Source organism: Ammodytes marinus, assembly GCF_949987685.1.
Source record: "Ammodytes marinus genome assembly, chromosome: 4".
NCBI classification, from domain to species: Eukaryota; Metazoa; Chordata; class Actinopteri; order Uranoscopiformes; family Ammodytidae; genus Ammodytes; species Ammodytes marinus.
The window spans coordinates 24,297,249-24,309,354 of record NC_137233.1 but is presented as its reverse complement, the minus strand read 5'-3'; the positions used below and the strand labels follow the sequence as shown (position 1 = coordinate 24,309,354).

The 12,106-nt window shown below is 41.2% G+C and overlaps 1 protein-coding gene across 1 annotated transcript; it reads left to right on the top strand.

Annotated features, from left to right (window-relative positions):
- Nucleotides 1-5,328: 5,328 nt before the first annotated feature.
- cidec (cell death inducing DFFA like effector c) lies at nt 5,329-11,850 on the top strand (the record flags this gene model as incomplete). The annotated part of the gene is made up of 5 exons (XM_080025647.1): nt 5,329-5,381; nt 5,498-5,651; nt 6,398-6,547; nt 10,849-11,039; nt 11,667-11,850. The coding sequence occupies 5 exons, from the start codon at nt 5,329-5,331 to the stop codon at nt 11,848-11,850; spliced, it is 732 nt and encodes a 243-aa protein (XP_079881773.1).
- Nucleotides 11,851-12,106: the final 256 nt, after the last annotated feature.

Sequence of the window (12,106 nt, the reverse complement as noted above, 5' to 3'; positions counted from 1 at the left end):
ATTTCAGCTCACACAGGACGAATAGGTAGCGGATTGTGAGGAGATGTTCACTGATTTTGACAACAAGCCTTCTACAGAATCACTGACTCCACCTTTCAATACATGTTCTTATAAACACACAGTCATCATTAGGCAGTTGTAAAAAAAAACATTTAATCAGAGGCTTCTCTGTTTTATGTAATGAGCACTGTCCTCTGTGAACGCATGATCTTTATTTAGCCTTTTCAGTTTGGGTTTAAAGCTGTTTCACAGATTTGACTTGACAAGAGTATTTCTGCTACAGCTGCGAATGTTGAAACTAACTTGGACCTAAGCCGATATCAATGCCAAAAATTCCACAACATTTCATAAGAGAAATTATTGTCCATGTATGATTGATTATTCATTAAAAATTAGATAGGCTACTACTTTTTTTATAGACTAAAATACCCAATACGGTTGGTGAATCTCTCTCTCATCACACCATCACATTCTTATTAAATGGGCAATTGCATAATGAGTAGCCTATTTTACCTGGGATAGGCTACATTAAGTTGCTATTTAGTTGCTACTTTTATTGGACACATTTCATATTTTATTTGCCTTTGAGAAGGCCATTAGGCTATATACAGTATTGTGCTAAAGCTGCACTAATTCAAACTATTGTACCATCACTGTATATAGGCCAACATGTGTGTCCTATGGTACCCGCTGCTGCTTGAGGCGTCAAACTGAAGCAGTTCGTCGTTTGTCCACGTGATGTCCTCATTGGTTGCCCTCTACCCACAGACAGGAACTTAACAGTGGGTTTAATTAACACGCTGGGCGAAAGAAGGGCTGCCTATGTCGTCAAATAGGCTATATTCTTCATTTTTTCCACACTCCTTCACTGGACAGCCTGTTGTTGAAACGTTCAAGAGCTCAAACGGAGGAAGATAAAGGAGCCAAAATGGCGTATGAGTGGGCGTTAATCAGTCTGACGCAGGTGTTGTTAATTAGCGCTGAGGCGCGAGCTCATGTCACTTCACTGCACGAGCACACAAGGGAAAGTAAGTCTGATTAGTTTACTTTTGCCACACTTTTTTTCGCTCTGTTTTTGGTTGGGGTTTTATCATATTTTGATCTGCTGATGCAAAAATTTCATAAAACACAATTTACATAAAATTTAGCAATCGTGTATGCTACCTTTGTATTCACCTTTAGACTTATGTGCTGATGAGCAGCTACCGAGGTTTTATAGGCCTATTCTGGTGACTGAATTCAAAAATATATATAATTGACATGGTAAAATAATTGTTACACTATTGTAAATGCAATCTTTCTCATTCAGCATTCTGATACACTCCTCTGGGATTGTATAGCCTATATCTGAATGCTGAATGCATTTCCTTGAGTCTGTTGTCTGGAACCCTTAATCCTCTTTAGGAGATCCCACATTTTTATTCAGACTCACTTTTTCTTTCCTCCAGTTGTTATGTTTCTGCTTAACAGAACATCTTTGTTTGTTTGGCTATGTTAATGGAGTTACATGAAACATAAAAAGAGGATTAAAGTGGTGAAACAATATGCTTAACCAAAACGTCAGGACTGTTTGTGTTTTACTTCCTGCTCTCTCCATTCCTAATGCCACAGCTGTGCAGGAGGCTGCTGAGTGTTAATGATGTGCTCAACTGTGTGTATATGTACAGACTGTGTGACGTATAGCTGCTGGCAAAGGCATTAATAAAGTCTGTATTATCTGGCCTTTTATCTCAATTAAAGTTTATGTAATGTAATTTGGGCAGTATCTCTTAATGTCGCTTCTGATCCACAAAAAGAAACTTACTACATTTTTGCAGTAAGAAAAACTTTCAGACATTTTACTTTCCAAACCATTTGAAGAACATCAACAGGGAAGGATACATTTTTGATACTCTTACTCCTAAAGTGGTCCCTGGGTAAGATTTCTGTCATATAATTTTCAGATCAATCTCTGGGTTTCAATAAGTGACGTGAGTGTAACCAGGTGATCTCAAACTACCTGAAGCTTAAAGCTCCCATATTATACACTTTTCGGTTCTATTATACACCATATTATATGGTCTTAGTGGTCCCTAATACGTTTTTCTTCAATTGTTTGCTGAAAAAAACTTTCAGAAAATTTATTGTACTATGCTGATGTTCAGCTAATCTCACAATGGCCTATTTTTAAAAAAGAGCTACAGCTCCCCTCGTAAATATACAATCTTTGAGCTCCCCCCGCCCCCTGTCCGGAAGCGAAGCCCGATACGCCTCACCCTCTGTCTGTTTGTAAACAATGATGACGTATAGCCTGTTAGCACAGTTAGGTTTAGCCTACCCATGAGAAGAACCAAGTCTAGTGCTAGTAACACACTTTGAACAGTTTGACATGACCTATCCTTGTCTACATGAAAGACTATGTTCATACAGACGCACTGACAGCCACACGCTAATGGAAACGGCATGTTCACAATAAAAATGCTGCAAAAGATGGTGGCTACTGCGAAGCTATAGTTCGGGAGCTAGCTGCTAACAATACCACTAAAATCAGTGAAAAAATTATCTTCAAAGTCAGACTTCTTCAGTATACCTTCCAATCCTTTGTCCTGTTAAAAACGAGGCATTTCCAGACTGGTGTGGGGAATAGAAAGATGTTTTTATAAGCTGAATGTTTGTCCCAAAGCTAATAGCTATACACCAGTCAGGCAAAAATACCAATAAAAACATTTATTTCAGTGTCACTGTTTGAAAAAAAGCACAAGTAGCTTCCTATCCGTTGTGTTATTAAAAACAAGGCTGCTGTGGTTAAGATAAATTAGTGGATTATGCAACATTCATCATGTTTTTCCGTACTACAGGCATCTTGTCGCTTAGCAACAAGCAAACAACATGGGGGTGAAGGAATATTTTTCGAGAGGATCTCCCAATAAGAAATAGGGGGGTGGACTGCACAGTGGAAGCTTCTGGCTTTCCAGTTTTTGACGTCAGAAACGGGGAGAATTCTGACTGGAGTATATTGGGTGGAGAGGTGGAGGGTTTCAGAAAAGGGGAGAGTGAGAAAAGGAGAGAGCTTTCTTTTTTATTATACTTTGGCAGTCTGTAGGCACACCGTAGACTCATAACTATGTTCAAAAACATCGGAAAAGTGCATTTGCACAATATGGGAGCTTTAAGTTGTGTAACATTATTTGATGACACAGGGAGGTCTGGACACTCCTGTTCAGGGCCGCCTTTATGCACGGACTTACCTGGGCTGAAGCCCCAGGGCCTACGAAGATCGGGCCTCTCAAAAAAAAAAAAAAAAAAAGTTTTTTTACTGTGTCAATATAGGCCCCTGATCTAAGAAGGCCCCGAACATTGTCATTTAAAACAATAAATTATTGACTGGCTCATGATAGGCCCCTAATCTTCGTAGGGGGGGCTAACGGAGATCGGGGGCCCATCATGAACCAGTAAAGAAAAAATCACATTATTTTTGGCCTATGAAGATCAAGGGGCCTATCATTCACCAGTACATTTGTTATTTTTGTTTAAATAACATTGTTCGGGGCAACGCAGATCAAGGGCCTATATTGAGTTGAGCCATTAAAAACAAAACAAAGAATTCAAAGAGAGAAGTAGCTTTAGGATAAGGAATTATTTAAAAAAAAAATTGAATGCTGACTGACTGGATTTTTTAAACCTGTATATTTTTGTTTCTGCTTTTTGGTATTTCTGTGTCTCCAAATGATTCCAGAAAATAGCTCACATAGGACACACTTGATTTAGCCTTAGTTTTCTTCTCAAAGTGCACCAGATTGATGCATTTTACTTTAAAAGGTTCACATTTTTCTTCCGGGGGGGCATGCCCCCGGACCACCCTAGAAGGTCCTGGGTCCCCATCGCCGTCTCCTCAATAACTTGGAAAAACACTGTGACCAACCATGTGTGTTTGGTTATTAAAAGTCATTAGACCAGGAGGGGGTTTATGTACATGTAACCTTAAGTGATTTTGTATTTCATCAATAGAGATATTGTGGTGTAGACAAACATGGCTTTAACGCATCTGTAATGTAAGACCGCCGCCCGGGGGGCCTACGGAACCTCTCAGCCCCGGGGCCTAGTGGCAGGTAAAGGCAGCCCTGCTCCTGTTCCACATAAGCTGACACACCAGTGTTTAAGCTATAGCAGACCTTGAAGGATGAAATCATTTGGGAAATTTTCAAGATCTAAGCTTTTTCAGCAATGGTATCAGTGTCACACATTGTCATATAGACCTTTGACACACAAAGGATAAGGTGCAAATAGTTGTTTATATGAAAGAACAGCCGTAGTTTTTCGACTTCGAAATCAGGAAATGTTTTAAATACAGTAGCCTAGCTGACCCATTCCTGTTTCTTTTCAATAACAACATTGTTATCCTTTTTTTGTGCTGCGTTAAATTGAGAAAACTCAACAAGATAATGGAAGATAATATATTTTGGCCTGATGGCAAGAATATGTTGGAAATCATATTGAGGCCTATTCCACAAATGTGTTGGAAATTAACTTTTCACTAATGTTCATGCTCATATGTGACAAATCCACTCTCTTTGAGCTCCATGAAACCAAATGTATACATCATTTACTAAGACTTTTGGTAATTTTATCACTTTGTATTGTCTTTTTCAAGGGCTCTTTCACCAAAATTACACACTGCCTGTTTTATGTGTGTGCAACTCAAAGTGTTGAACAATTTAACTTTAATGTCTTTCCAATAACACTATCCAGGTCATTCTAGGTTATCCACATAGCTCTTTCTTCAGTACAGAGTACTGCCAATAAAAAGCGTACACTTTAAAGAAGGTTTTAGCTATTTGGCTGAACAGGCACTTAAGGATTCTCAGTTTATGTAACCGTATTTCTGTTTATAACAAACTGGTATCCAGGCTTTCATAGGGGAGGATAAGTAGGAGTGTTCATGTAGAATTACTCAATAAAGCTGACGAATTGCAACTAGCACAACAGTCATCAGCACAAAGTTCAGTGACCAAGTGTGACAAGGAAATCACACAGCCAGTTATCAGAGAGGTTCGGTGGTCGGAGCAGCACTTTGGTATCGGCCACTGTGAGGATTATATTCAAACACGGTGGGGATAACAGCTGATAAGTTGCCTTATTTTTTGGGTTATTCTGAAGTGTGTGTGTGTGTAGTTAAGCAAAGAAAAAAGGATTTGTTTAATGTCTGTCTTATTTTATTATTACATTTTTACTTTAACAATTATATTCACTATCGGCTGCTACTTGCTTATTCTGTGAGTAACCCTTTGCTAGTGATTAATTCTAATTGTCTAACCGATGCTACTTCCAGGCAGGTGGAGGCGCTGACAGATGGATTACGCCATGAAGTCCCTCAGCATTTTGAATCCGTCCTCCCTCTCCAAGTAAGTGCACGGCTCCACGAGTCGGAGGGGATGGTCAACACTGTCCCCAGGTGATCAACTTATGCGCATTATGTCTAATTATTATAAGTTCACTCGGGTCATATATTTGTTCTCAGGTGTGTGACAGCCAGCGTCTCTGCCAGCGCCTCCATGACCCAGCAGCTGCTGTCTGGTAGAGCCCCTCGCCCAAAGCCCTTCAGGGTCGCCAATGCTGACCGCAGTGTGAAGAAGGGCATCATGGCAGAAGCCCTCGAAGACCTGACAAACAAGGTGAGAAGGGGATGTAGTGGTCGACCGACATGGGTTTTTCATTGGCCCATGCCTAAACTGATATTTTAGAGAGCAGGTCGTCCAATGGCCGATATATAATGCTGAGAAACAAAATGTAACTTGCATGAACATTGAATAAATAAATCTAGACAGAAAAAATATTTGAAAATAAAAAACAGTTGCATTATCTATTGCACTTGGCCTTCCCTGGTGTTGGCTCTGTAAAATATTGCCATAAGGGACTTCTGGATTTCTGTTCCTATTTCTTAAAATATAAAAAAGGTTAATATTTGGGTTAAAAAGTGCTCCACAGCAGCCATACTGGCGAGGCTGCCTGCAGTGACAGCAGACATTATTTATTAATTCTTCTAATCGGCCCTGTGAGCATAGATATCGGCCAAATATCTCAAAAAGCCATTAATCAACCAACCTATAATGTGAAGTGGTAAAAATTGGTTTGAGGGTGGATGATAATCTCACTAGACTAAAGACTAAGCGGGGAAGCAGGGTGATGTCATCGTATGTATATAGTCGTAAAATGACTACAAACAGACTGGCTTGTGACTAATTTATTGCTTTAACACCTGTGGTGCACTTACACATTTTACGTCCAATCTGTTAAAAGTTGAGGTATCAGTGTTCTATCTTTGTACTATGGACAAAATCTGAATTGAGCGACCGGCCCACATACCCTGTGACAGTTATTTACCAAGTGTTTCGATCCTCTCTATCCCCTGCTCTCTCAGGCCAGAGACTCTTTGGGTGTACCGTGCGTCGGTGCTCTGGTGCTGGATGAAGACGGGACAGGGGTGGACACAGAGGAGTTCTTCCGTTCGCTGCCGGAAAACGCCACGCTCATGCTACTGGAGAAGGGCCAGCAGTGGACCCCACATCCAGTATGATAGTGTTTGACTCTTCTCACACCCACCACTAGGCGACACTGTTGATCAGCTGCACAGCGTCATGCCAAACACACTGCTCGTCTACTTTTATTCAGTGTTTGTTATGCCTAGGTGAGTCAATCTAGGAAAAAAAAGGGCTTAACCCCAAAAAAATTGATACAAAAGGTTTTTCAATGGATTCCAGTAGTATTTGGTGTGCTGAATAACATACTAAAAGTCTACCAAAATCTACCCCCCAGAAAGCCCTCATTTCCAAGATGGCGGCCGAAATGGCGGCCGGGAGCTTGAAATGGCTATATCTCAAATTGAAAAAATGTTGCAAAGGAATTTTCAACTGATTTTGGTACCTCTGGACATGCTTACAAACATACTAAAAATCTAGGAAAATACACCTTCCGGAAAGGCTTAATTTTCAAGATGGCGTCCAAAATGGTGGCCGGCCAAGCTTAAAATGGCTATATATCTCAATAGAAAAAGATTATTCGAATGATTTTTAACTTGATTCTGGTACCTGCAAATATGCTTATGAACATACTAACAATCTAGGAAAATATACCTCCCAGAAAGGCTTCATTTTCATAATGGCGTCCAAAATGGCGGCCGGGAGCGTAGAATGGCTATATCTCAAATGGAAAATGTTACAAAAGAATGTCAACTGATTCTGGTACCTCTATACATTAATAAAGTGCGACAAATCTAGGTAAATATAACTGCTAGAAAGGCATCATTTTCAAAATGACTGCCTGTAAGCTTACATTGGTTAAATGGTTCAAATTGGTTACTATTCAAACTAGAAAGGTGGTGTTGTTGTTGAATAACATAAATGCCACACTTATTGTGGTCTTTATTCATCATCATCTTCGGGCTCCTCTGGAAGAAACTTGTTAAGTGGATTGTCACATTCCTTAAGTTGACATGGTCCACAGACAGTAGTACAAGGTAGTCCATATTTTCTGCAAGAACAGCGGAGTGTCTTGCAGGCAGTGGTACAGTTACAATGAATGACCTTCAAGAGACTGTCTGGAGCAACATTCGTTGTTGACATGAGTGGGACAAATCTATTGTCCTGCAGGCTCCACCCCCAGTTCAGGGCATCCATACCATCTTCTGTTCCCATCCAGACCATGACCTGGTAGTACGCTCTACGATTCAGTTGGTGGCAGACGTTCAGGCGTTACAGTTGATGAAGCTGAGACAACCTTCTTGCTGAAAATGTTATATCGCATTGCTGCAAGGGAATCTGTGCACTTTCCACCAAAGAGGACAGCCATTACTTGGCACCCAAGGTCATCAATCACCTCTGTGGTCTGGTTTGGGACAATGAATGCATTGGCACAAGATCGAAGGACGGGATCCCCTTTTACAAGCTTCTGGAAAGCAGTCTTTTTGCAAACCCCGAAGATCCGAGAAGTTGTGTCACAGCCAGTGAGAGCATGGATGAACATCAACTGAGAACACACATCATGTCCAAGTACTTCTTTTAAATGGTTTACGGCATACACTTTAAAACTGCCATCAGCTTTTGACTTGTCTGATCTGAAATATACGCCCTTACTATCTCTCTGTGCATAGTGAAGTAGTAAGACAAGGAGATCTGTATCTTCTCCAATCAGCGTAGTGGTGTGAAGAAGAGATGATTCCACTGCGGCCCTTACGATGTCTACATCAGCATCTCCAATTGAATTGACCACAGTGCAACCCCTTTCTTTCAGTTCATCGCTTATCATTTGGATCAGCCTTTGTTTATTCAGATCTCTTGACATGAACTCCTCCTTCTTACCTGAGAACTCTGTCTCAGCAGTGAAGTTGACAATGGGATGAATATTGTTTCCTCTTCTTTGATGTGTGTTGTCTTTAATGGATGGCCCATCCCCATAGCCATCGAACACAATGGTTGTAGCTGAGCCATAATGTTGGATGGTGAAGTCTGCATATGACTGCACAATTTTACTATAGCTTTGTCCGTGCTTCCATGGTATTCGGTGAAGGAGTGAACCTCCATCAAGAACATAATGATCTGTTTCTGGTACAGAATCTAGGATTGCATCACTTGCATGATCACAGATTGCGTGCGCAAGTTGTGGTTTATCAGCCTTGCGGAAGATGTTTCCAGCTTCAAAGAGGGCAGGAGGGAAAGGACTGAGTTCGTAACGCATAACCTCCTCCAATGATAGCTCTCCAGTTTGGGAGACAATCAGGAAACGTTGAAAAAGAAGTGCAAAATCAATTGTTCGATCAGGAGCAACCTTGATAGACGATTTTTGTCCAAGGGTTATGGCTTTATCCTTTCTACTAAATGAGAACGTGAATGCAGGCTGTCCAATCATTTTGTGCATGATATTGCGTCCAACAGAGTCATAATCATGCACGTTCACTCCGTCCTCAGCAACAACACCTGTAACAACATTCCTTAAAGAAGAGTCTGGAGAGAAAGGTGACCATATAGCAAGTTTTGAAGTGATCTTCTCCAGGTCAGCAGCATCCCTTTTCATCCTTGCCTCTGTTGAGTCCTTGTGCTGTTCTGATGTTGTGTATGTCTGGTTTGTGAACTCCTGCATTGCGGTGTTGTACTGTGATGTTATGCACTTTGACATGGTCCAAAGGGCTCTCTGATTGTCAGTCATTCCACTTCCATGCGTCTTCAATGACCTCATCAATGTCGTCTCGATGACAAGATCTGAGCTGAAGCCTTCCACATCAACAACGTTAACAGGCAGGATATCCCCGGTTCATTTTAGCCGTAAAGCCACAGGGCTTTTCTGTGCGGCGGCTCACACTGGCGAGGTGTCACTGTGAATGACACCGTTACCCACCGTCACGGAGTTTCAACTGGCAACTCGCTATTTCGCTCACGCAAGGCTTTTGTGTTTCGATTTAACATCAGTCTTGGGCGAGTACTTTAACTTTATGCTGAATAAACCATTGCATTGCAATCGCTGAAAGCGAAAGTGTTTGGGTGGGGGCACAGAAGGGTTCGCTGCATTTACCACACAAGACACGGCGTGCGACACAATAATCAATTTATTACGATTATCTTGTTTTCATGATCGAGGGACGCCAAAATCGTAATCGAAATTGAATTTCAATTAATCGCCCAGCCCTCCCCTATACCATCAGGCAGTCATTTTGAAAATGACGCCTTTCTAGCAGTTATATTTACCTAGATTTGTCGCACTTTCTTAATGTATAGAGGTACCAGAATCAGTTGAAACATTCTTTTGTAACATTTTCCATTTGAGATATAGCCATTCTACGCTCCCGGCCGCCATTTTGGACACCATTATGAAAATGAAGCCTTTCTGGGAGGTATATTTTCCTAGATTGTTAGTATGGTCATAAGCATATTTGCAGGTACCAGAATCAAGTGAAAAATCATTTGAATAATATTTTTCTATTGAGATATATAGCCATTTTAAGCTTGGCCAGCCACCATTTTGGACGCCATCTTGAAAATGAAGCCTTTCCGGAAGGTGTATTTTCCTAGATTTTTAGTATGTTTGTAAGCATGTCCAGAGGTACCAAAATCAGTTGAAAATTCCTTTGCAACATTTTTTCAATTTGAGATATAGCCATTTCAAGCTACCCGCCGCCATTTCGGCCGCCATCTTGGAAATGAGGGCTTTCTGGGGGGTAGATTTTGGTAGACTTTTAGTATGTTATTCAGCACACCAAATACTACTGGAATCCATTGAAAAACCTTTTGTATCAATTTTTTTGGGGTTAAGCCCTTTTTTTCCCTAGATTGACTCACCTAGCCCCTGATTCTTTGATGTAGCAAGCGAACAGACGGGGGAGATATGTTTCTCTAATGCAGCGGCCATGAATATGAATGGTATTTCTCTCTGTAGGCTAAAGAATCCAACATTGACTATTGAGTGAAATTTAATCTGCAAATGTTTTATGCTTCAAACTGAATAGTGGAGTAATATGTCAGTTTTAGTGCAAAGGCAGAACGTGGGGTATACCCGAGAGAATAGTTTCTTCATAATTTTTGGAGAAACGAAAATCAAAAGGCTGGGATTGAATGTTAATCAGACCCAGAGGTGTCATCAAATTGGAATGGTGGTCGCCAACAAGCAATTAATTTCCGTAGAAATTGATACATTCTGTAATTTGCATTCTCCCCACCCCCCTAAAATGTTTAGCCCGTCGACCTGACACAGACCTCGCTTCATTGTCATCTTCCTTTCCCATCTTCCTTGGCGAGAGCTGTTCGGGTCTGTTATCCCCACACCAGCGTTATGTGTCTGTACCCTCGTGACCTGACTCATGTCCCTCTTCCTGTCGCCTCACAGAACAGCCCCCCCAGAGATCAGCTCAGTGAGTGCAGGCCGCAGCACCGGACAGATGTGGCCAAGGTGACTTTTGACCTTTACAAGAACAACCCCAAGGATTTCATTGGCTGCCTGAACGTGAGAGCGACCCTGTATGGTGTTTATTCTTTGTCCTATGACCTGCAGTGTCACGCTGCCAAAAACCTCTTTAAGTGAGTATAAGAACTGCCAAGTAACTGAAATCCCCTGATTTATTTTTAATTTTTATGCTTTCGTGTTTTAAATGTATGTTTTCCATCTCAATAACATTATTTTCTGGTGAATTTTCTTTTCCATTCAGCTGCTTTTCTTACATATAAACGCCAGTACAGTATTCTCCGTACAATCCCTTTACATGTGAAGTCTAAAGTCATATTTTGCTGTGCGAAGTCATGGAGTTGAAATGATCACAGCGTAGAAGAACAAAAGTTAGATTTTACAGAGATTAAATTTTGTGAGGAGTTATGTCATCGCTGCTGAGATCTGCTGGCTTTCAGCTTTGGCACGGAGCTTCAGCCAGAGAGGATTACATTTTGCCGACTTGTCAAAAAAGAGGCTTTTGTGCCTGCAGTGCAAAAGTCTGTTTTCTTACAGTTCATGTGGGAAACGTTCATTTGAGGTCATTTTCTTTGTCTGCTTGAGCTGGTCCCGCCTTATTTCATTTTGAAGATATGACATGTATTTTATGATAATATTCATATAACATACATACATATGTATAACACAAGTTACGTGTGTGTATAGCTGTCTCCACACATGAGTACTTGTTATTTCTGACCCCTTTCGCTCCGTGCTTCTAGGGAGGCTCTGCGATGGACGATCTTCTCCATGCAGTTCACAGGCCACATCCTGCTGGGCTCCTCGTGCTACATCGAGCAGATGCTGGAGGAAGAGGAGGAGCGAGCTGAGAAGAGCCTGATGCTGCCACAGGAGAGCAGGATCAGGCAGCTGCAGAGCATGCTGCTGGGAAAGACATCCCACTGATGTTGGACAAGATGACGGTGGTGTAGCTTACGAGATGTCCACTCCTATATTTTGGGGACACAGTGTACATGAAATGGGTGGTCTCTGTCTGTACATTTCAGTTTCCACAGACTGTAATGAGACGCTTAGCTTATATCTGTTACATTTTGAGGCACATGCACGTAAAAGCCGAAGGCACAGAAAGCACTTTTACTTTTCCTATTGTGTCAATTGTTCCTATTGTAAAACTTTGTCCTATGAATAAATAAATACTTTT